General features: G+C 45.4%; 1 protein-coding gene across 1 annotated transcript in view; it reads right to left on the bottom strand.

The window, feature by feature from the left end:
• Positions 1-26,765, bottom strand: part of LOC138643503 (zinc finger protein 585A-like) — a 54,367-nt gene that overhangs the window by 20,116 nt on the left and 7,486 nt on the right. Inside the window, exons 3-5 of the mRNA XM_069732401.1 lie at positions 24,290-24,463; positions 24,093-24,216; positions 21,323-22,320 (exon numbers count right to left, since the gene is read on the bottom strand). Coding sequence (XP_069588502.1) covers positions 21,323-22,320; positions 24,093-24,216; positions 24,290-24,463 — 1,296 coding nt within the window. The remainder of the gene's footprint in view (positions 1-21,322; positions 22,321-24,092; positions 24,217-24,289; positions 24,464-26,765) is intronic.

Raw genomic sequence — 26,765 nt, forward strand, 5'->3', positions numbered from 1 at the left:
GCACCTTTCTACTGACTGCCTCAGTGCATGGACAATGTGGTCTTTGACATGCTGGTGGAGGGCTGGGATGGCTTTTCTCGCAAAGAAGTGTCGACTGTGTAGGTCATAGCGTGGTACTGCGTAAGCCATCAGGGCTTTGAAAGCTTCTTTTTCAGCCAACCGGTAGGGCATCGTCTCTAACGAGATTAGTCTAGCAATATGGGCGTTCAAACCCTGTGTCCGCGGATGAGAGGATGAGTACTTCCTTTTCCTAACGAGAGTCTCTTGTAGGGTGAGCTGGACTGTAGAGCTGCATATGGTGGAACTAGCGGGGGTGGTGGTGGACATGGCAGACTGAGAGAGGGTTGGTGATGGTATTCTTGATGTTGGCCTACATACAGTGTTTCCTACTAAGAACCTTGTGATGATACCTCCACATTTGCTGCTGCTGGTGGTGTCCTAAGTGGTGGGCTTACAGTGAGGGAAGCAATATAGCGTTGCTGACTACCTTCCTTCTGAGCGGGTGCACCAACGGTACGGGACGTTTGGTAGTTAGTCCAGGCTTGCAAGTGCATGCTGTTCAAATGTCTACGCATGCACATTGTATATAAATTTTGGACATTCTTCCCTCTGCTAAAGGTCTTTGAGCATTTCTTACAGATAACTTTGCACTGATCATTCGGATCTTGGTTAAAAAATTCCCACACTGCACTCCTCCTAATATCGAATACCTGTTCAGGCATTGCACGCTGTGCTACTTTCACCGGATGGCCACGCTGCCCTAAAAGTGTTTTTGGTTTTGTCAAACGTTTTTGGCCAGATACGGGCCTGCCAGATGAAAGCTGTTGTGATGTAGATGGCTGCTGCGGATCATCCTCTGCTTCAGAGCTACTGACAGGGGCACCCTGTTCCCCCAATGGCTGCCAATCTTGGTCAACAACTGGGTCATCTATCACCTCCTCTTCAATGTCATGTGCACCTTCCTCTGTGTCACCGTGTAAGGTGCTATAGCGTTCGGGACGGGGCACCATAGTCTCATCAGGGTCAGATTCTAGCTCAGTACACTGCGAGGGCAATGTAGTGATCTGAGTCAATGGAACAGCAATAATAATCTAGCTGTGGCTGTGCATCTGGGCACTCCACGTCCGATTCATCTTGTAATGGGCTGTTAACAATTTCCCTCTCTAACCCATGCACGGTATGTGTAAAGAGCTCCATGGAGTAAACTGTAGTGTCGCTTGACGCATCCTTCACTTTTGCTTTGGGTGAAGGACACAAGGAAGCGACTTGTTCCTGACCGGGAGCATCCACTGTCGACTCGCTGCTTTTATATTTCGAACTTTCTGAAGAGGAGGCAAAAGAGCTAGAGTCTGAGTCAGCAAGGAAAGCCAAAACTTTTTCCTGCTGCTCCGGCTTTAAAAGCGGTTTTCCTACTTCCAGATAAGGGAGCCTTCGAGGACTTGTGTAGCCAGACGATGACGCTGGTTCAACACCTCCAGCCTTAGGTGCTATTTTGCTTTTCCCACTACCACCAGATGATGCTCCACCACCACCATCATTACCAGCTGGCAACGACAACCCACAGCCTCTTCCACCAGACTTCCTCATTTGGAAGCAAAACACCCGAAACACGTGTCCACAGGTAGGAATTGGTTGGCTGTGTAAATTTAGAAACTAATCCGCAGCATTGCACACTTGGCGGTTCCAAGCGCTGTGGATTAGACTGGGGTGGAAAGAGATGATTTGCATAGCTCCGTCTACTGCAAAGGATTCTGGGTAAACCTGCTATTCTTTGTATTATGCTGCTTGCAAGTACTTTCCGTTTCAGGAAAGCATCCACTATGTATTTCCTTTAAGTAGAGGGCTTTTCGGTCTCTTTCGTCCCGCTACATTTAGCCCAACTTGGGTCTCTCCCTAAGGTGGCTAGCATGTATGTATTGCTTACTACATATAAATAAAAGTGAACTATTCTAAATACTCCCTGTTATCCGTTTTTTTCTTGGCGTGATCCATACTCGGTGTTTACTTTTCTTAAAGTCCCAATAGGCAAAATCAGGCACACAAAAAAATGGCAAAAGTCGCATGCTCCTTCAGAGGTTATCAGCTGGTCTAGCTCCACCCACTCCAGAAATGTCGGAGCTGGGACTGGTTGGAATACAGTAAAAGTCAAATTCGGCAAAACTGAACAATCAGTGCTGTGTGTAATTATTTTTTTTACAAAAAGTGACAATACATACATGCATACATTTATAATTCCTATGCCACAAGATTGGAATCTAGGAGGAGCTCCCGGAATGAACTCCATTCTGGAAGTTTCAGTCATGAGCCGTCTAGATTAGATTTGATTCTATGAGGACACCACTCCAGCAACTCCATTCTAGTCATGTCAGCAATGAACTGTACAGAATAGAGGCTACAAGGAAAAACTCCGCTCACAGTTTGAAAAACTCAATTCTAGTCGCCTCAGCACCAAACTACAGAATACAGGCCAGTCTAGACAGTTCATCATGTCCTATCCTGCTCCCACCTTCTAATGCTCGTTCTGCTACTCCTCGTTGCTGGCGACGTATCCCCAAATCCTGGCCCTCCTCAACACATCCCCACACTCATTTTGAACACCCTACCACGATCCTCTACATGTTTTCTCAATGATGATAACCTCATACCCACTCCTTCCTTGCCATCACTGAAACCTGGCTCACTACCTGTAACTCAGCCTCTCCAGCTGCACTTTCCAATGGCGGATTCCACCTCTCACACCCCTCGCCCCAGCAACAAACGCGGTGGAGGAGTTGGCTTGCTCCTGTCAGATACCTGCTCCTTTACCCCAATTCCACTACCACCCTCTGCTACTCTTCCCTTGTTTGAAGTGCGCTCCGTCTGCATCTACTTCCCCTCCAACCTCCAGCTGGCCTTCATATGCCACCCCCCAGAACTAGCCATCTCCACCTTTCTCGACCACTTCACCACCTGGCTATTTCATTTCCTTTCTGCTGACATCCTCACTATCATCATGGTCTACTTCAACATCCCCATTGATGCTTCCACCCCAGCTGCCTCTAAATGTCTATCACTCACTGCCTCCTTTGTCCTCACTCAATGGTCCTCCGTGGCCACTCACAAAGACGCTGGATCTTATCTCCACCCGCTTCTGTTCCCTTACTAATCTCAATCTCACTAACTCACCCCTCCCCCTGTCTGTCCACAACCTACTGACATTCTCTTCTCTCTCCTCTCCTAGTGTGCAACACCTACTCCACAAACTCACTCACCCTCGCAGAAATCTAACACCTCAATTTACAATCACTCCGAGTCCCTTCTCCCTCTAACAGACAGCTTCCCTTCATGACACAGATATTGCTATCACTTTTTATAACACCACAATGACATCAACACTTGACTCGGCTGCCCCCTCATGCATAGCAAAACTCGTACAATCAACAGGCAGCCCTGGCTGACCACAGAACTGAGGCGGGCTTCCAGGGTCACTGAGCAGAAATGGAAGCGATCCCGCTCTGCCGAGCACTTCATTGCATACAAGCAGTCCCTTGCCAGCTTTAAGTCCACGCTCACACAAACTTCTCATCTCTCATATTCTCCCTGTCACACAACCCTAAACAGCTTTTCAACACTTTCAATTCTCTACTACGTCCCCCAGCACCTCCCCCCTCTCCTCATTTCTGCTGAACACTTTGCCTCTTTAAGCAGAAGATTGATACGATCAGAGAAAGCTTTGGCCCGCAGCCCCCAATACCCCTCTTAGCTGCTCAACATTGTTCCTCCAAAACCAGCTTCTCCATGACAGAAGATATGCTCTCCATCCTCCTGTCAAGATCGCATCTCAACACTTGCTCGCTTGACCCGCTCCTATCCCACCTCATCCCTAACCTCGCCACAGTCTTCATCCCAATCCTAACACACCTCTTCAATCTCTCACTCAAATTCCCCTCATCCTTCAAGCATGCCTCGATCACACCCATCCTCAAAAAGCCCTCCCTTGACCCATCCTCTGTGTTTAGCTATCACCCAATATCTCTTCTCCCTTATGCCGCAAAACTACTTGAACTGCATCTCCATCTCCTTCCTCTCCTCCTGCTCCCTCTTTGTCCGGTTACAATCTGGCTTCCGACCGCATCACTCATCTGATACTGCCCTAACTAAAGTCACCAACGACCTACTAACTGCCAAGAGCAAGCGACACTACTCTGTCCTCCTTCTCCTAGACCAGTGTTCTGCCTTCTATACTATCGACCATTCCCTCCTGCTACAGATTCTTTCATCTCTTGGCATCACAGACTTGGCTCTATCCTGGATCTTGTCATATCTAACAGACCGAACATTCAGTGTCTCCCTCTCCCACACCACCTCCTCACCTCGCTCCCTGTCTGTCAGTGTTCCCCAAGGCTCAGTCCTAGGGCCCCTGCTCTTCTCCATCTACACCTTTGGCCTGTGACAGCTCATAGAATCCCACAGTTTGCAGTATCATCTCTACGCCGATGACACGCAGATCTACCGATCTGGACCCGACCTCACAGCCTTACCAAAATCCCACAATGTCTGCTATTTCAGCTTTCTTTTCTGCTTGCTTTCAAAAACTGAACATGGACAAAACAGAATTCATCATCTTTCCCCATCTCAATCTGCCCCTCCTCGAGACCTATCTGTTATGATAAGGCAATTCAGTACCACAATGGACATGGAGGTCAGAGCACATACAGTGATCTGACAATAACCCAAAAACATAGAACGAGCTCTGAGACGTGGGAACTCTGCAGACCGCAATCCCTAATCCTCTCCAACAACACTAGAGGCAGCCGTGGATTGCGCCTAACGCTCCCTATGCAACTCGGCACAGCCTGAGAAACTAGCTAGCCTGAAGATAGAAAATAAGCCTACCTTGCCTCAGAGAAATACCCCAAAGGAAAAGGCAGCCCCCACATATAATGACTGTGAGTTAAGATGAAAAGACAAACGTAGAGATGAAATAGATTTAGCAAAGTGAGGCCCGACTTTCTGAACAGAGCGAGGATAGGAAAGGTAACTTTGCGGTCAACACAAAACCCTACAAAAACCACGCAAAGGGGGCAAAAAGACCCTCCGTACCGAACTAACGGCACGGAGGTACACCCTCTGCGTCCCAGAGCTTCCAGCAAACAAATAGACAAGCTGGACAGAAAAAACAGCAAACAAAATAGCAAAGTAGAACTTAGCTATGCAGAGCAGCAGGCCACAGGAACGATCCAGGAGGAAACAGGTCCAATACTAGAACATTGACTGGAAGCCAGGATCAAAGCACTAGGTGGGGTTAAATAGAGCAGCACCTAACAACTTCACCACATCACCTGAGGAAGGAAACTCAGAAGCCGCAGTACCACTTTCCTCCACCAACGGAAGCTCACAGAGAGAATCAGCCGAAGTACCACTTGTGACCACAGGAGGGAGCTCTGCCACAGAATTCACAACACCTATCCATCAATGTCAATGGCTGCTCACTTTCCCCAGTCCCGCATGCTCGGTGCCTCGGGGTGATCCTCGACTCTGCCCTCTCTTTCAAGCCTCATATCCAAGCCCTTGCCTCCTCCTTTTGACTCAAACTCAGTAATATTTCCCGAATCCGTGCATTCCTTGACCATGAAATCACAAAAACGCTACTGCACACTCTTATCATCTCCCGCCTTGATTACTGCAACCTCCTACTCTCTGGCCTCCCCTCTAGGACTCTGGCACCTTTCCAATCCATCCTACACTTTGCTGCCCGACTAATCCACCTGTCTCCCCGTTATTCCCCAGCCTCTCCTGTCTGCCAAGCCCTTCACTGGCTTCCTATTGTCCAGAGGCTTCAGTTCAAAACCCTAACTATGACATAAAAAGCTATCCACAACCTTGTCTCCTCCATACATCTGTGACATGGTCTCCCGGTACTTATCCATACACAACCTTCGATCCTCTCAAGATCTCCCTCTCTACTCCCCTATTATCTCTTCTTCCCACAACTGCATACAAGACTTCTATGCCTCCCCATACTCTGGAACTCTCCCAACACATCAGACTTTCGCCTACCACGGAAAGCTTCAAAAAGAACCTGAAGACCCACCTCTTCTGACAAGCCTACAACCTGCAGTGATCTTTAGTCTGCTGAACCGCCGCATGACCAGCTCTACCCCCTCCTACTGTATCCTCACTCATCCCCTGTGGACTGTGAGCCCTCGTGGGCAGGGTCCTCCTTCTGTACTTGTGTGTGCCTTGTTTTGCTCATGCTCATTGTGCTTGTCTATATCTGCCCCTTTCACATGTAATGCACCGTGGAATAAATGGCGTTATAAAAATGTATTATAATCTACTATATACAGTAATTGTCTAAGGGTCACTTCCGTCTTTCTGTCTGTCTGTCACGGAGAACCCAAGTCGCTGATTGGTCGCAGCCAAGACCAATCTGCGACAGGCACAGTCCGGCAGCGAAATGGCCGCTCCTTACTCCCTTGCAGTCAGTGCCCCCTCCATACTCCCCTCCAGTCAGCGCTCACACAGGGTTAATGGCAGCGTTAACGGACCGCATTATGCCGCGGTATAACATACTCCGTTAACGCTGCTATTAACCCTTTGTGACAAACTTTGATGCTGCCTATGCAGCATCAATAGTAAAAAGATGTAATGTTAAAAATAATTTTTAAAAAATAATCATTATATTCTCACCTTCCGGTGCCTTTCCCGCTCCTTGCGACGCTCCGGTCCATGCATTGCGGTCTCGCGAGATGATGACGTAGCGGTCGAGACCGCTATGTCATCATCTCGCGAGACCGCAATGCATTTTTGGGACCCGAGTGTCGCGAGGAGCATCGCTGAATGCCTGGGCTATATCCGGAGGCCGTCGGAGGGTGAGTATATAATGATTTTTTATTTTAATTCTTTTTTTAACAGTGATATGGTGCCCACATTGCTATATACTACGTGGGCTGTTATATACTACGTCGGCTGTGCAATATACTGCGTGGCTGTGCAATATACTACGTGGGCTGTGCAATATACTATGTGGCTGTGCAACATACGTGGCTGTGCAACAAACTATGTGGGCTGTGTTATATACTACGTGGCTGTGGCGGTCCTCAAAAAATCCACTACGATCCAATGTTGTAAATAACAAGGACTCTGTTGCGTCACTCTGTTATGTTTCTCCCTGCGAAGCTCCGTTCAGTCTTTGAAAAACTCGATTCCAGTCACCTCAGCACCAAACTGTACAGATTGAAAGCTACAGGGAGGTCCTCAAAAAATCCACTCCGATCTAGACAGCTCACTAGTAAATCAGCTAGAATGGAGTTGACAAAATGAGGTCCTCAAAAAATCCACTCCGATCTAGACGGCTCAATGGTGAGTCAGCTAGAATGGCGTTGCTAAAATGAGCTCCTCAAAAAATCCACTAGAATCCAATGTTATAAATTATGAGGACTCTGTTGCTGTGCTATGTTATGTTTCTACCTGTGAAGCTCCACTCAGTCTTTGAAAAACTCGATTCCAGTCACCCCAGCATCAAACTGATCTACACGGTTCACTAATGAATCAGCTAGAATGGAGTTGGTAAAATGAGGTCCTCAAAAAAATCCACTCCGATGTAGATGGCTCAATGGTGAATCAGCTAGAATGGAGTTGCTAAAATGATGTTATAAATTATGAGGACTCTGTTGCTGCGCTATGTTATGTTTCTCCCTGTGAAGCTCCGCTCACTCTTTGAAAAATTAAATTCCAGTCACCTCACCATCAAACTTTACAGATTGAAGGCTACAGGAGGTCCTCAAAAAATCCACTCTGATCTAGACAGCTCACTAGTAAATCAGCTAGATTGGGGTTGCTATAATGAGGACCTCAAAAATTCCACTCCAATCTAGACGGCTCAATGGTGAATCAGCTAGAATGGAGTTGCTAAAATGAGGTCCTCAAAAACCCACTCCGATCCAACGTTGTAAATTATGAGGACTCTGTTGCTGTGCTCTGTTATGTTTCTCCCTGCAAAGCTCCGCTCAGTCTTTGAAAAACTCGATTCCAGTCACCTCAGCATCAAACTGTACAGACTGGAGGCTACAGGGAGGTCCTCAAAAAATCCACTCCGATCTAGATGGTTCACTAATGAATCAGCTAGAATGGAGTTGCTAAAATGATGTTATAATAATAATAATAATAATAATCTTTATTTATATAGCGCCAACATATTCCGCAGCGCTTTACAGTTTAACAGTTTCAAACACAAAAGTCATAAGTAACAACGTTAACAATACAATAATTAAAGCAAAATAAGACGACCCTGCTCGTGAGAGCTTACAATCTACAATGAGGTGAGGGAGATACAAAGTACAGGTGTGTATTTACAATGATGTATTTACAATCATGGTCCAGCCATCTTCAGGGGGTGGGGAATAGATGGGGATAGTGAATGGGCTACACACACACAAACACAACATAACTTTGATTAGTGAACGTGATAGGCCGCTCTGAACAAATGTGTTTTGAGCGAGCGCCTAAAACTATGCAAATTATGGATGGTCCTAATATCTTGGGGTAGAGCATTCCAGAGGATTGGCGCAGCACGGGAGAAGTCTTGGAGTCGGGAGTGGGAGGTACGGATTAGTGCAGAGGTTAGCCGAAAGTCATTTGCAGAGCGCAGTGGTCTGTTAGGCTGATAGACAGAAATGAGGGAGATGTAAGGGGGTGCCGCACTGTGGAGAGCTTTGTGGGTGAGAACAAGTACTTTGAATTGTATCCTGTAATGAATGGGCAGCCAGTGTAACGACTGGCGAAGAGCGGACGCGTCCGAGTAACGATTAGCCAGATGGACGACCCTGGCTGCTGCATTAAGGATGGACTGGAGAGGGGAAAGTCGAGTGAGGGGGAGGCCAATTAATAGAGCGTTACAGTAGTCCAGGCGGGAGTGGATCAGGGCGACCGTGAGGGTTTTAGCTGTCTCCATGGTGACAGCTATAGTTATAAATTGTGAGGACTCTGTTGCCGTGCTATGTGATGTTTCTCCCTGTGAAGCTCCGCTCACTCTTTGAAAAATTAAATTCCAGTCACCTCACCATCAAACTGTACAGATTGAAGGCTACAGGGAGGTCCTCAAAAAATTCACTCCGATCTAGACAGCTCACTAGTAAATCAGCTAGAATGGAGTTGCTACAATGAGGACCTCAAAAATTCCACTCCAATCTAGACAGCTCAATGGTGAATCAGCTAGAATGGAGTTGCTAAAATGAGGTCCTCAAAAAACCCACTCCGATCCAACGTTGTAAATTATGAGGACTCTGTTGCTGTGCTCTGTTATGTTTCTCTCTGCGAAGCTCCACTCAGTCTTTGAAAAACTCGATTCCAGTCACCTCAGCACCAAACTGTACAGATTGGAGGCTACAGGGAGGTCCTCAAAAAATCCACTCCGATCTAGACAGCTCACTAGTAAATCAGCTAGAATGGAGTTGCTACAATGAGGACCTCAAAAATTCCACTCCAATCTAGACAGCTCAATGGTGAATCAGCTAGAATGGAATTGCTAAAATGAGGTCCTCAAAAAACCCACTCCGATCCAATGTTATAAATTATGAGGACTCTGTTGCTGCGCTCTGTTATGTTTCTCCCTGCAAAGCTCCGCTCAGTCTTTGAAAAACTCGATTCCAGTCACCTCAGCATCAAACTGTACAGACTGGAGGCTACAGGGAGGTCCTCAAAAAATCCACTCCGATCTAGACGCTTCATTAATGAATCAGCTAGAGTGGAGTTGACAAAATGAGGTCCTCAAAAAATCCACTCCGATCTAGATGGCTCAATGGTGAATCAGCTAGAATGGAGTTGCTAAAATGAGGTCCTCAAAAAACCTACTAGGATCCAATGTTGTAAATTATGAGGACTCTGTTGATGCGCTCTATTACATTTTATCCTGTGAGGCTCCGTCCACTCTTCCAATGTCGATGCTGCGGCCAGGACTGGCAATACAGGAAAAGTAAGATTCAGGCAAAAATCAACAAACCGCGCTATGTGTAATTAGTTATATTATAAAAAGCAGTAATAAAATGCAAGTTTGATTAATCATGAAAAAAATTTTTTTGCCCTTTGTAAATACATAACAAATATAATAGTTTAAGCAAGTATCTAAAAAATAAAAGTATTATATTATTACAATTATAAAGCTGATTTTATATATATACACACACACACACACACTGTGCATACATTCCAATTCCACTACACTGCAGTCTATGAGGATCCTGGAATCAGCTCCATTCCGAACACTGGAGTTGATTTTTTGAGAGACGTCACTGTAGAAACTGAACTGTCTAGAATGGAGAAGCTGCAGAGAGATCATCAAAAAATCCACTCCGATCCAGTCACCTCACCAGTGAATTATCTAGAGTGGAGTGGCTAAAATGAGGTCATCAAAGGCATGTGACTGCAGTGAGGCCTCAAAAATTCAACTCCGATCTAGACGGCTCACTAGTGAATCAGCTACAATGGAGTTGATTTTTTGAGAACCACAAAAAATCAACTCCAAACTAGATGCAACCTTCACATCACCTTCTGCAGCTGTGGAGCTGAAGGACCTGCAGTGACGTCATCAACGTGCGACGTGTGGGCGGGGCCTAGCTGTGAAGAGTATATATAGGTCGAGGCTACAGGACCTGAGATGATGTCACCAGCGTGTGACCAGTCGCGTGGGTGGGCGGAGCGCAGCTACAGGTTACTGAGGAGGCGGGGAATGCTGAGACTTGTAGTGTATATAACCTGGATACGATGGGAGTCATTGTCCTCCTGATACAGCTCTGCTTAACATCCGCTGGTGTCATAGCCCATAATAACAGCCTGGACATGCTGGGACTTGTCGTTCCTTTCTTACCTCCTGACCAGCTGGGCATGCTGGGAAGTGTAGTTCTCTGTATCCCCCTGACTAGCTGGGCCTGCTGGGAGTTGTAGTTCTTTCTGTATCCCCCTGACTAGATGGACATGCTGGGACTTGTAGTGTTCTTAGCATTACTCCTTATGACTAGCTGGGCCTGCTGGCACTTGTAGTCCCTCCATCTCCCAGTAGCCCGGGGATGACGCGCTGTCCGTCTTCTCCCCCAGTGGCGGCTCTGTGACCGGTGGGCTCGCGGCGTCTCCTCCGTGGAGCGGGGGTCTCTTAATGTGACGTCTTTGCAGCCTCGTTCTGAGTCTCGCAGGAGCTATAATAATAATGATGATGATGATGGGACTTGTAGTGCACCCGGTAGACGCCGACAGGTCACATGGTCAGAGCTGCCATCGCCATCATCGGCCATAAACGTAATAGCTGCACCGCGCCCAGAATCACAGCCCAAGGGGTGACAGGGAATCCGCCAGTTCGTCACCACCTAATCTGAGAGCAGCGGACACAGACCCTGACTCCAGCGATGTCACTCACTGGGCCGCTGGCTGCAAGTTTGATAACACCACTGATTTATCAGCAGGAGATTATCACTAGAAGTCTAGTTGTCTCCTGCCTCCTAGTCCTCCTGCTCTGTTTAACTCTGCCTCAACATTGAGTGGCAGTTTTCTGCCTATGCACAGTGTACACAGCTGCTAATCAGTGGTCTGGTGCGGTTATACAGTGCTCAGCATTCAGAGCTCCGCAGCAGAGAAAACAGGGATTTTATAAAAAAAAAAAAATACAGCAAGCAGCCCAGTAAGTGACACGTCGCTGTAATCGGGATCTCTGCCCCTACATCATGCTGCTGTCAGATTCCATAGAAAAGCCTGCGGATATAAAACAAGTTCATGCAGTTCTACTTTAAAGCTGAGAAATCAAAACAGAATGAACAAGGTCTGATGATTAGGTGTAAAAACCTATAACAGTGAGCGTTACTGTACAGTGAGGTAACATAGTTAGTAAGGCCGAAAAAAGACATTTGTCCATCCAGTTCAGCCTATATTCCATCATAATAAATCCCCAGATCTACGTCCTTCTACAGAACCTAATAATTGTATGATACAATATTGTTCTGCTCCAGGAAGACATCCAGGCCTCTCTTGAACCCCTCGACTGAGTTCGCCATCACCACCTCCTCAGGCAAGCAATTCCAGATTCTCACTGCCCTAACAGTAAAGAATCCTCTTCTATGTTGGTGGAAAAACCTTCTCTCCTCCAGACGCAAAGAATGCCCCCTTGTGCCCGTCACCTTCCTTGGTATAAACAGATCCTCAGCGAGATATTTGTATTGTCCCCTTATATACTTATACATGGTTATTAGATCGCCCCTCAGTCGTCTTTTTTCTAGACTAAATAATCCTAATTTCGCTAATCTATCTGGGTATTGTAGTTCTCCCATCCCCTTTATTAATTTTGTTGCCCTCCTTTGTACTCTCTCTAGTTCCATTATATCCTTCCTGAGCACCGGTGCCCAAAACTGGACACAGTACTCCATGTGCGGTCTAACTAGGGATTTGTACAGAGGCAGTATAATGCTCTCATCATGTGTATCCAGACCTCTTTTAATGCACCCCATGATCCTGTTTGCCTTGGCAGCTGCTGCCTGGCACTGGCTGCTCCAGGTAAGTTTATCATTAACTAGGATCCCCAAGTCCTTCTCCCTGTCAGATTTACCCAGTGGTTTCCCATTCAGTGTGTAATGGTGATATTGATTCCTTCTTCCCATGTGTATAACCTTACATTTATCATTGTTAAACCTCATCTGCCACCTTTCAGCCCAAGTTTCCAACATATCCAGATCCATCTGTAGCAGAATACTATCTTCTCTTGTATTAACTGCTTTACATAGTTTTGTATCATCTGCAAATATCGATATTTTACTGTGTAAACCTTCTACCAGATCATTAATGAATATGTTGAAGAGAACAGGTCCCAATACCGACCCCTGCGGTACCCCACTGGTCACAGCGACCCAGTTAGAGACTATACCATTTATAACCACCCTCTGCTTTCTATCACTAAGCCAGTTACTAACCCATTTACACACATTTTCCCCCAGACCAAGCATTCTCATTTTGTGTACCAACCTCTTGTGCGGCACGGTATCAAACGCTTTGGAAAAATCGAGATATACCACGTCCAATGACTCACCGTGGTCCAGCCTATAGCTTACCTCTTCATAAAAACTGATTAGATTGGTTTGACAGGAGCGATTTCTCATAAACCCATGCTGATATGGAGTTAAACAGTTATTCTCATTGAGATAATCCAGAATAACATCCCTCAGAAACCCTTCAAATATTTTACCAACAATAGAGGTTAGACTTACTGGCCTATAATTTCCAGGTTCACTTTTAGAGCCCTTTTTGAATATTGGCACCACATTTGCTATGCGCCAATCCTGCGGAACAGACCCTGTCTCTATAGAGTCCCTAAAAATAAGAAATAATGGTTTATCTATTACATTACTTAGTTCTCTTAGTACTCGTGGGTGTATGCCATCCGGACCCGGAGATTTATCTATTTTAATCTTATTTAGCCGGTTTCGCACCTCTTCTTGGGTTAGATTGGTGACCCTTAATATAGGGTTTTCATTGTTTCTTGGGATTTCACCTAGCATTTCATTTTCCACCGTGAATACCGTGGAGAAGAAGGTGTTTAATATGTTAGCTTTTTCCTCGTCATCTACAACCATTCTTTCCTCACTATTTTTTAAGGGGCCTACATTTTCAGTTTTTATTCTTTTACTATTGATATAGTTGAAGAACAGTTTGGGATTAGTTTTACTCTCCTTAGCAATGTGCTTCTCTGTTTCCTTTTTGGCAGCTTTAATTAGTTTTTTAGATAAAGTATTTTTCTCCCTATAGTTTTTTAGAGCTTCAATGGTGCCATCCTGCTTTAGTAGTGCAAATGCTTTCTTTTTACTGTTAATTGCCTGTCTTACTTCTTTGTTTAGCCACATTGGGTTTTTCCTATTTCTAGTCCTTTTATTCCCACAAGGTATAAACCGCTTACACTGCCTATTTAGGATGTTCTTAAACATTTCCCATTTATTATCTGTATTCTTAATTCTGAGGATATTGTCCCAGTCTACCAGATTAAGGGCATCTCTAAGCTGGTCAAACTTTGCCTTCCTAAAGTTCAGTGTTTTTGTGACTCCCTGACAAGTCCCCCCAGTGAAAGACAGGTGAAACTGTACAATATTGTGGTCGCTATTTCCTAAATGCCCGACCACCTGCAGATTTGTTATTCTGTCAGGTCTATTAGATAGTATTAGGTCTAAAAGTGCTGCTCCTCTGGTTGGATTCTGCACCAATTGTGAAAGATAATTTTTCTTGGTTATTAGCAGAAACCTGTTGCCTTTATGGGTTTCACAGGTTTCTGTTTCCCAGTTAATATCCGGGTAGTTAAAGTCCCCCATAACCAGGACCTCATTATGGGTTGCAGCTTCATCTATCTGCTTTAGAAGTAGACTTTCCATGGTTTCTGTTATATTTGGGGGTTTGTAACAGACCCCAATGAGAATTTTGTTACCATTTTTCCCTCCATGAATTTCGACCCATATGGACTCGACATCCTCATTTCCTTCGCTAATATCCTCCCTTAAAGTGGACTTTAGACAAGACTTTACATAGAGACAAACCCCTCCTCCTCTCCGATTTTTACGATCCTTTCTAAACAGACTGTAACCCTGTAAGTTAACTGCCCAGTCATAGCCTTCATCTAACCATGTCTCGGTTATTCCCACTATGTCAAAGTTACCTGTAGATATTTCTGCTTCTAGTTCTTCCATCTTGTTTGTCAGGCTTCTGGCGTTTGCGAGCATGCAGTTTAGAGGATTTTGTTTTGTTCCAATCTCCTCACTGTGGATTGTTTTAGAAATGTTCTTACCTCCCTTCTGAGTATGTTTTCCTGGATCTTCTTTGTTCAAGTCTAATGTCTTTCTTCCCGTCCCCTCCACAGTCTCCACAGTCAGTGATGGTTTGGGGGCCATGTCATCTGCTGGTGTAGGTCCACTGGGTTTTATCAAGACCAGAGTCAGCGCAGCCGTCTACCAGGACATTGTAGAGCACTTCATGCTTCCCTCTGCCCACAAGCTTTATGGAGATGGAAATGTCATTCTCCAGCAGGACTTGGCCCCTGTCCACACTGCCAAAAGTACCAATACCTGGTGTAAAAACAACAGTATCACTGGGCTTGATTGGCAGCAAACTCCCCTGACCTTAACCGCTTAGCTCGTCTTCCATTTTGGGGGCGACAGGTTCCCTTTAGCGCTGAGGAAATGTTTTTCGACAAAAACCACTGATCACATTATAACGGATAAACAGTGAAACCGATGGTGAATGACTGACAGCAGATAAGAACATGAAGTCCTGGCGGGAGCGTCAATCTCCTGGACACTACGTGGATCCCTTTATTGTGAGGATCCAGACGACTCTGCAGCGAGAGCAGATCCGTGACCTGCGCTGACCTCAGTGAGAAGTCACGGCGCAGCGAGTCACTGTCTGCCGCTCTTCAGCCGTCGCCTCAGGACGCCGCTCATGATGATGAGCAAATTTCACAGCTGGATTACGGCGTGGGACACTGGCTTCTTTCAACGTCGGACAGGTGAGGGATGTTGTTTTTTATTTATCTTTATTTACAGGGGACAGTGGCTTCAGGGGTTTAACCCCTTCATGACCTCTGCCATACTAGTACTGCGGAGGTCGCATCTCTTCCTTTGATGAAGGCTCCGGCGCTGAGCCCACCTCAAAGCCGGGACATGGACATGTTTTCAACAACTGACATGTGCCCGCAATAGCGGCGGGTGGAATCGCGATTTACCCGCCCCTATTAACTAGTTAAATGCCGCTGTCAAACGCTGACAGCAGCATTTATCTACCGCTTCCGGCCATCGGGCTGGAAATGAGCGCATCGCCGACCCCCGTCAAGTGATCTGAGATCAGCGATGTGTCGGCATGACAACCAGACGTCTCCTTGAGACCTCTATGGTTGTTGATGCTGATTGCTGTGAGCGCCACCCTGTGGTCAGATCTCGTAGCAATGCAGTAATTCTGCTACATAGCGGCGATCTGAGCGTCGCTCCTATGTAGCGGAGCCGATCGAGCAGCGGATGCTTCTAGCCTCCCATGGAGGCTATTGAAGCATAGCAAAAGTAAAGAAAAAAAAATGTTTTTAGAAAATATGAAAAAAAAATTAAAAAAAATATGAAAGTATAAATCTCCCCCCTTTCAAAATAAAATGAAAAAAAAAAGTCAAACCTACACATATTTGGTATCGCCGCATTCAAAATCGCCCGATCCATCAATAAAAAAAAGGATTAACCTGATCGCTAAACGGCGTAACGAGAAAAAAAAAATTGAAACCCCAGAATTACTTTTTTTTGGTCACCACGACATTGCATTAAAATGCAATAATGGGCGATCATCAGAACATATTGGCCCAGATTGCGAAAAATGGTGGCGCTACGGGTCTCGGAAAATGGCGCGTTTTTTTTTAGTAAAGTTTGGAATTTTGTTTCATCACCTAGATAAAAAATAACCTAGACATGTTTGGTGTCTATGAACTCGTACTGACCTGGAGAATCATAACGGCAGCTCAGCTTTATCATTTAGTGAACCTAGCAAAAAAGCCAAACAAAAAAAAACAAGTGTGGGATTGCACTTTTTTTTGCAATTTCCCCGCTCTTGGAATTTTTTTTCCCGTTTTCTAGTACACGACATGGTAAAATCAATGATGTCGTTCAAAAGGGCAACTCATCCCGCAAAAAAACAAGCCCTCACATGGCCATATTGACGGAAAAAATAAAGGAAGGGAGCGAAAAATGAAAACACAAAAATGGGAAAGGGCTGCGTCTTGAAGGGGTTAGGGGCTAAGATGAATACAATGTGTTTTTTTATTCTTCATTTTACACTTGATGTAGACAGCGGGGGCTGACAACTACTCTCAGCATTGTCCCCGGCTAGCGCTGATCACAGGGAGAGCAGGAGACAATGATGTGCGCCGTCTTCAGCACCCGGAGCCTGAGAACAGCACGGACTGTGCCGGCCTTTCTCAGGCGCCGGTACGTGCGATACTGATGCGGCGCACGGGGGCCACACGTACTACACACGGACATCTCCAGTACCAGAAATATCAGGACGTGGGAAGGAGGCATTAAGGGTATGGAGACCTCGTGACTCTCATCCAATAGATCATTTTGAGGGAGAGGAGGATCCACTACGTCAGATTTCCATCGGTGATCCTTCTGGAGGACACAGGGCAGTCATGAGAAACATGGGAGCGCTAAGCTGTGCAGTCCCACGTAAGGGGGAGTCTGGTGACAAAGTGTATGGGGCCGGAGCATAACCTTAGATTCGATCTCCTTCTATGATCGTTTGCTTTCTTTGTTTTAATAATGAAACACTGTGACTCCCGGGGGTCTACTGTACACGGAGCCCCTCGGTCATCTTTCCGATAGATCACACACCGTACTGAACATTAAGCTGTCGGCAGCGGATCCTGATGATTTGTACAATCTGCAGCAGAACCTTCCTCAGGCAACATTCATGACCTCAGTGACAGCAGCCGAGGCTATAAGTGCCGAGATATCTACATGTTACACTCGATAGTGGACAATATCTTTTTCATTTTTTGTCAACAAAACTTAGAATTTTTTTTTTTGTTACAGACCTATTATCTCTTGAAATTACTCTGTGGAACGTATATGTCAGAAACTATACAAAATAGATAACATTTTAAAAACTGAGGTTAACCCTTCAGCTGCATCACCGAAATTAATGCAAAGTGGAATAAAAATTAAATTTGATCAACTAAAATTTTGTATTAACTTTAAATTGTTCATCTTCAGAATGGACGAGGGAAAATGCACCGAAAACATCTAACACAATCTCGCCCAAAACAAGGCGATACCCTATATGTGGCTGGAATCTGGCAAACAGGGCGGCATGGAATGGAAGGAGCGCTAGGATTCTGGAATAGACTGCTGGTGCCAGGTCGCAGATCCAGAAACCCCCCCAGAAGTGACCCATTATGGACGTTCCATCACTCCAGTAACACACTACGTATCCCAGTGTGGCGCTACCCTCCGTTCTCAGACACTACTGTGCGGGAACATGAGGGCTGAGGACGGAAGGAGCAGTTTATCTTCTGGGGTGTACATTTTCTTGGAGTAGTTTGCGGGTGCCATTTGCACAACCCCTGAGCTGCCAGAAACACAGAAATTGCTGAAAAGTGACCCATTCTCCAAGTTACATGTGGGAGCAGTGATGGTTTTGAGCTCACCTGTGTTTTCTAGGAATTAATGTTCAGTGGATTTGCAGGGAGAACTTTGCAAATCTGCTCTTCTCTTGCCTCAGACATTGTGCGCAGCTTGTGCTTCTAGAGATCTCATGCTTCTGGAGATCTTGTGCTTCTGGAGATCTCGTGTATTTGGAGATTCGCGCCCCATAAAATGTTAAACCGGATTTCCAGGACTTTTATAATTCATGACCTCAGTGCAAAGTCAGAGGTGGTCCAGCACCGCAACGGTCAGCTGAAGGCTGCTCCAGACAAGGCCCAAACTAAGCAAATGTATGGGAGGACACGGCAACCCCGCACATTGGTGGCCACTGCCACATACTGTAATACATTCACTTCCATGGGAGACCACGTGCAGCACTCGTCTGCGGCCAATAAGCAATGTATGAAGTTGTTGTGTTCTGCCCGAACATCATTCAGTTCCGGATGCTGCTGGAGCAGTTTTCAGCTGACCGCCACGTGTGACGGCAGTCGGACCCCCACCACTTCATGTCGATGACCGTTTACTTTAACGTGAGAAATAATAGAGCACAACAGCTGGATCAGGATGCACTAGACAGATGTAGCAGAGCTGAGTGTGTCATCAACTCCACACCATCTACATCTTGTGGCGCACAGCAGACTGTATATATGTATAGCACTAATAGTTCCCTCTAGCACAGCTCCCATGATGTCCCAGTCTGTGCAGCAGCCCCCACACTTTGCTCTGCATATTACTTTTTAGCTCCAGTGACATCAGGAGGACAGGATAACGCAGGGATAGCTGAGCATAGTATAGGTATGAGCTCAGCAGAGGAGCGTCCGGCAGATTGAACGGTCTGCTTATTCTCCTGAGCTTTACTGATCACAGGTCAGTGTCTGCAAGGAGAGAAAGCATTGCTTGGCCATGTAATATGGCTGAACACTGCTGTCAGATGACGAGGGGAGGCGCAGCTTTCTGAGCGCTCTCCCACATCACAGCATTGTGGCTCTGGCACTGCGGGAGCCGGGTGGGGATAGATGCCTTCTAACTATAGCACACAAACACTTTTCAGCAAGTTTTGTTTCTTGCTAAAAAGTGCATCTTATCATCCAAAATATACTGCAGTTGTTATTTTTTGGGAGCGATGTTGTTGTTCCAGAGCTTTTGAGCTAATAATGTGTAAAATGTTTTGTCAGCAAGAGATCACTAGAGGACCAGGTGTTTAGTGCCTCCTAGTCAACTCGCTCTGTGAAAACTAAAAAAATAAATCCCTCATAAGATTATTAGTGACAAAATATCTTTGTTATATTTTTTTCCTGCTTAATTTTTTTTCTTAATAGTTGGACAAGTTTTGTGGTATTAGACCAGCGATCGGACCGGTGAAAGCGGAAACAAGTAGAAAAGAGGTCATCAATATCAGATGGCAGGTGGGTGTCTGACACCAGGAACCTCCAGTTACCATTTTTTGGTAGCCGAATGTAGGCAATTACAGCTCAGTTCGATGTGTAGTCGCCACTGCTTGGTACTGAGGCTATTATAAAAAAAAGACAGGAGGTGATCTGCTGTACCCGGCCGTGGCCACTACATTTTCAACAGAGCTTTGTTCATTGATAAGATCTGGCCACAAGAGCTATTACCAGTTGACTCGGAGGGCCGCCATGTGTCAGACCCCGAACAATCTGATATTGATGACCTATTTTTGGAAATCAATGCTCAACGCACCCTGATACAGCTCGGCTCAATGTGAACCTTGAACCATGATACGGACCCTGAACTTTTCAGAAAACCCACTAATGGCTAAAAAAAAAAAAAAAAAAAGATGGAAAGTTTTCGAATGACAAAGCTCGGTCCTAACCCCTGTCACGATGCTCGGAGAAAAGTATTTGAGAGATTGGCGCTTTCTGACGTTTTGGATCTACTGTGAGGCAGTGACTCATGTCACAGGTAGGGGTCGCTGTCTTCTCCCCAGGTTGTGTATGCAGAAGGATGAAGTCCATAGGTGTGCATGGGAGTTACGGATTTCTGACTCGGGTTTTCCATGTGGCTGAAAGCCACAGGTTTGTGTGTGTTAAAAGCCCTGCAGTAAGAGGTATGGGTGTGTAAGGTGTACGTCAGTGTCAGTCTGGTGTGTGCTGGTGTGCAGAGCAGAGGCCTGCGGAGCGCTGGCTGAGTGCATGGGAGCACAGTCCAGAAGAGCCAGCACCCAGGGCAGCCGAATAGCCTGGCACCCAGAGCGTATACAGCGATGTAAGATATCCATGGTACTGGTCTCAGAGGCGGATATCCTGTGCCCGAAGGTGGATGTCCTGTGCCCGAAAGAGACAGATGTGGACAGTCCTGTGCCCAGAGGTGGATATCCTGTGCCCGAAAGAGGACTAGCATGTGTAATGATTGCAAACAGGTGGATATGGTGCCCGGCTGCTATCTGGAGGATACCCTGGGCTGTGTACGGCTTTGTGAGTAAAGAGACTGTAAAAATCTGTGATACAGTGATGCAGGACACCCACGGGAACTAGGCGGAGGGGGCTGGCGTGTGTAGTGTCTGCAACATATGAGGATGTATGGAGACTGTCATATGGCGTGTGGTCGCCCAGGGAACCTGAACAAGGCAAGTCTGGCCCGTTTAGGGATTGTAAATCTAAAGCCATATGATTTATATTGCTGTGAACTAAACACTGATAATATACCCTGAAGTTATATGCATTTGTGTGAATTGGACTTTAATGCTGTGAGGAAACACATTAAGAGACTTTTGTGTTGGAACTTTGTGGGTCACTGCCTCTTCACTACGTACGGTGCTACTACAATCTTACCATACCCTTCCTTTATCTTAAATCCAATAATGATGCAGAATAATGAGCGGAACACAAAAGGGAGAAAGAAGCTTTTAAACAAGGTTTTCACTCGACGGTAGAAATTTCATTAGTGTTAATTTTAAGAACCCTACTAAACACTGTAGGGTGTTTAGTACATCCAAGCTAATTCCACCCCAAAAATAATATTAATGCCTGTTTAAACAGTCTTTGAAGAACCTGTAGTGTTAATATTTTTTTTTTGCTCTTCTACAATTTTCCACATAAAAAAAAAAAGTTTATGGATTTTTCTATGACTTCTCTGATAAGGTACGAAATTTGATTTCCATGTAATACATTTTCCACATAACATCAAAGCTGCTTCTCTCCTGTGTGACTTCTCTCGTGTTTACCAAGACTTGATTTATCTGTAAAACATTTTTTACATACAGAACATGAATACGGCTTCTCCCCTCTGTGTTTTCTCTCGTGTATAACAAGATTCTGTCTACCTGTGAAGCATTTTCCACATTCTGAACACGAATACGGCTTCTCTCCTGTATGAATTCTCTGGTGTCTAACAAGATCTGATTTTTTTGGAAATCGTTTCCCACAATGTGAACATGAATACGGCTTCTCTCCTGTGTGAATTTTTTGATGTGTAAAAAGACTTGAGTTATCTGTAAAGCACCTCCCACATACTGGACATGAATACGGCTTCTCTCCTCTGTGAATTCTGTCATGTATAACAAGATTTGCTTTACCTGTAAAGCATTTCCCACAGAGTGAACATGAATATGGCTTCTCTCCTGTGTGAGTTCTCTTATGTTTAACAAGAGTTGATTTATATCTAAAACTTTTTCCACATACTGTACATGGAAATGGCTTCACTTCTTTGTGAATTTTCTGATGAGTTATGAGACTTGATCTATCCGTAAAGCGTTTCCCACATTCTGGACATGAGAACGGCTTCTCTCCGGTGTGAATTCTCTCATGTGTAACAAGATTTGCTTTTTCTGTAAAGCATTTCCCACATACGGAGCATGAATACGGCCTCTCTCCTGTGTGGATTCTTTTATGTCTAACAAGGTGCGATTTATTTCTAAACCTTTTCCCGCAATCTGAACAAGAATACGGCTTCTCTCCTGTGTGAATTTTCTGATGATTAGCAAGAATATATTTTGTTGTAAAATATTTCCCGCATTGTAAACATGGATACGGCTTCTTTCCTGTATGCCTTCTTTCACGTATACCAAGGGTTGATTTATGGGGAAACAATTTCCCATGCTGTGAATAGGAATATCTTCCCGAGGAGTGCTGCGTAATAGCTTCATCTTCATCTTCTAATTTATAAGATTTCTTACTGGGATTTTCTGTTCAGATAATAAAATGGATTTTATTATTTTCTTCCAAACACAAAGTAAGCACATTTATAACCTTCCTATTAAAGCAGGGAGTCATCGCTGACCGAGAATGGACACTATCGAACCCTCGACTAGCTGACCTGATGTTACAGTCACACTGTGATACAACATTGGGAGGCACAAGACCAAGATTCCAATAAGTTCCCGTTTAGCTCAAACCTTGGATACTCGATTAGAATTTGTGTCCGATACGGTTTTATCTTCCCCTCAAATATAAAGTCTGAATACAACTTGGGCCAGGTCGATTAAAATCACACTCTCCTTTGGTTGTGTTAAGAGTTAACCCAACAATATGACTTCTTCTGTGAGAAGTCAACTAGCGATGAACGGCACAATTAGGATAAATAATGGTGGCGTGGAATACAAAATAGAATTGTTGATCTAGCTACGGAGTGGAACTGTAACCGTGCACCCAAACCAGACTGAGTGCTGTGTATCTGAACCCTCCTACCGTGGTAGTCTGCCACGCAGAGAGAAGCAGCAGGTACTGGCCCCGGCTTTATCTGTGCAATATATTAAACTAGTACTTTAGTGCAGCATTAAAGTGGAACCTCACCCTGAAGAGGACCCATCACGCCTTAGAAAACTGTACGAGCTAGGAAGAGACCAACATATAGCCATTTCTCTAATGAGTCTTCCTCCCTGTATTATCTCAGACCATGGAGTACAATTTACCTCAAAATATCTTCAATTAAAGACACGGCTGTGGGGTAGGTATAAATAAGACCGACTCCGACAACACAAAATTTGGGAAAGTTATAAAATGTCCTATAAATGTCTGTTCTGTTCCTGATCTTAGGATCTTGGCTTTTAGTGGAGATGAATCTGTGCTGCACTTTATGCACATACTCAGTAGTGACCGGGGGTGTGGAGTCGGGAGTCAGGGAAATTGTGGCATCGAAGATTTGGCTTACCGACTCCACAGCCCTGATTATAGGGTAGCTATACTTTTAGGTGTGCATGCATTAAAGCACTAATTCCGGCCATCGTTTGACCAGTATTCTGCATTTTCAACAGTTTTCCCCTCTGCAAGCACAATGCCATGTCTGAATTTGCAAGTGACTGAGCTGGTGGATGTAGACTAGCTACTAAGATGTCTCCCAGTCACTGCTCTTTTTTTCCTTAGTTATGACACAGACAGAAGCAGCAGCAAAGATGAAGTTATAAGGCAGCACTCAGCAGTGCACATGTGAATCCAGCTCGGAGGGGAGATACGTTACTTGTTAGAATGCTTCGAACAATCTTTTTACATCTCCCCCTCCTCACCATAGAGTATAATAGGTGTAGTCTGGCACCTCACTTTATTAGTATGTCTTCTTGAGCCAGATGGAGCTGTTTTTTTTTTTTTTTTTTGCAGAATGAATGATAAATTCAAAAAGCAAAGGGGAAAGGAAGTGGCTGATAAGTGGAGAAAGAAGATGCATTCTCTGATAAAATACAAAGATTCTAATATATATTAGCTTCGACTAATGATTTATGCAAAGTTTGGTGACTGTATAGAGGGCACTCGGAAGCGGAGCTCCCTACACACGTGGCTGATGTCGGCTCTATTACCTAGCAGCGGCTGTTAACCATTTAGATGCTGCAGTTAATGCAGCACAGACAGAGATGAAGTCGCCTCACCCAAAGGGTTTTTAGGATCCACCTCTTCAGGAGAGACAAAGCAGGCTTCAGTATGGATGCCATCCCTGGCCAACAGTAATGATCAAGCATCTCCTTACCTGGTGATGTGCGGGGCTGGTCGTCCTCCATCATGACGTCCTCGTACAGATCCTTGTGTCCTTCTAGATACTCCCACTCCTCCATGGAGAAATAGACGGTGACATCCTGACACCTTACAGGAACCTGACACATACAATGATACCATCATTACCCAGAATCCTCCAGTGCCGCTACCGTATAATGTCCCAGCAGTCACCTCTCCGGTCAGCAGCTCAATGATCTTGTTGGTCAGTTCTAGGATCTTTTTATTGCTCCTCTCATGTACTGGGGAGTGCGGGGGAGGATCCTTGATGAGGCTCCGCCCTCCTGACTCATTGAGACGACTGCCGGGAGTCACACAGTCACTTGTCTTCTTCACTATTGTATAATCCTGTGTGTGGAGACATTATTGTTATAGACACCATATAAAGGTGATGTCCCATAATAGAGGACTACAATCTGCCTCCTTCCACCCAATCTTCCCCTATCAACCTACAATCTAGTAATATAAACATCTCCGCTACCCTGACATTGTGGAGGATGTCCACCACCGCTCTAGATGGAGACCTAATCTCCTTAATTCCGCACCATTATACTATGTTCGGTGATTAAACTTCTTGCCTTAGAAAAAATCTGAACGAGGGATCGACAGCCGCCATCAAATCCGACAGCTTGTGTAGGACACGGAGGAGCCACCCGCCCACTACCAAGCCGGGAAAGGAGAAAAGTCCGTCGAGTTGTATTGATTCTGTACAGTCGATTCCAAGCTCCTGCCATCAGCTCCTCATTCCTGGTTGTTAACCTGTAATTTCCTACTAGTTGCTGATGTTTGTGCCATATAAAGATTATCATCCAGAGGACGGCAAACTTTCATGATCGACAAACCCAATTTTCTTCGACATAAAGGAAAACAAATTTCTGACTTTAAACTTGTTGCTGTCACTTGGTGTTACGCCCCCTGAGGAAGGAGATCATCCGAAACGTGCGTCGGGGTGAGTGCGCGGACCCCGGGAACCCGTATACCTACACCGCTGTTAAGGTAATGTTTATCCCATCGGCTACTAATCTGTCCCTTAGTGGATGTAATTACATGTATGACCGCATCGCCTTTGGGTTATTTATCTGATAACGTTGCCTCCATGAGTTACATTTTTTTTCTTATGGGTAGTTATAGTCACTCTATCTACAGATTTCTCCCCCTGATTAATTTGTACAATGGGGAGGGGTAAATGTACCTTGCCTGCAATATTGTTGATGTGATTGGTGGTTCCCTGGTTCTTTGCACTACTGCCACAGTTGCCGGGTTTCACAGTATCTGCACATTTGTGGTGCACCTCTCTTCTTACCTGCTACATTTCTTGTTTAAATAAAGAATTTTTCTACTTTTATACTTCTAGACTATATGTCCGTTTTTTTCTGGCTTGATTGCCTCTGTGTTTCGTGTCATTAGTTTAGGCAGTGGCAGTTTTGTGAAGCACAGCACTCAATAACCAGTGCAGACTCACGCCATCGGCCAGTAACAACGTGTGAGGGTGTGAAGCAACACTATCGGCACCAGTCACCCGGCTATTAATCTATTAAGCTATCAATCACAGCAGAAAGATGTTACCTCTGGCAGAGACACCATCATCAGTGCTCAGCCCACTCATTGCAACAGTTCATTTGGAGGAGGAGGAGGAACTAGCAGGGTTTGAGGTGGAAGACAAGGAGTTTTCACATGCACAGCTAGGAAATGTGGCTGACAAGGAGAGAGATGATGCCGACGCTGTTGGCTATGACCAAACATCACAGTGCAGGGCGGAGAATGAAACAGCGGGGCCCTTATTCACACTGGTGACAATGGCACGCTGCATGCTTGGCTGCTTACACGGTAACCTGCACACTGTTAGTATCACGCAAAGGAATGACTGTTACATAGCCATGCTGTTAGACCCTCATTACAAAAACAAAATGGGGGGGATTTTTTCCTGCTTCTGATGCAGAGGCATGAGCTTATTACCAGGAAAGGCTCACTTGAGATTAGTGTTCTATGTTATCCACTCCATTGCACTGGGATTAGATCTGCCATTATCGACAATGGAGACTGGCAATTTATAACTGGCAAATTAATGCCACTGCGCGACTGTTCATCATGTTCCATACTGTACTGTTACCAGTGCTATTGCCCATACACAGCCGACATCTCCTGCCTGTCCATTTTATCCAAAACTAAACTGCTGCCACTTCCGGCCTCACTACATAGCAGCACATCTCCTGCCTGTCCATCATGTTCCATACTGTACTGCTACCACTGTCTCTACACAGCTGCACATCATCTGCCTGTCCATCATGTTCCATACTGTACTGCTACCACTGTCACTACACAGCTGCACATCTCCTGCCTGTCCGTCATGTTCCATACTGCACTGCTGCTACCACTGTCACTACACAGCTGCATATCTCCTGCCTGTCCAGCATGTTCCATACTGCACTGCTGCTACCACTGTCACTACACAGCAGCACATCTCCTGCCTGTCCATCATGTTCCACACGGTACTGCTACCACTGTCACTACATAGCTACACATCTCCTGCCTGTCCGTCATGTTCCATACTGTACTGCTACCACTGTCACTACACAGCTAAACATCTCCTGCCGGTCCATCATGTTCCATACTGTACGGCTACCACTGTCACTACACAGCTGCAAATCTC

The sequence above is a fragment of the Ranitomeya imitator genome, chromosome 6 (genome assembly GCF_032444005.1).
Source record: "Ranitomeya imitator isolate aRanImi1 chromosome 6, aRanImi1.pri, whole genome shotgun sequence".
Classification (NCBI taxonomy): domain Eukaryota; kingdom Metazoa; phylum Chordata; class Amphibia; order Anura; family Dendrobatidae; genus Ranitomeya; species Ranitomeya imitator.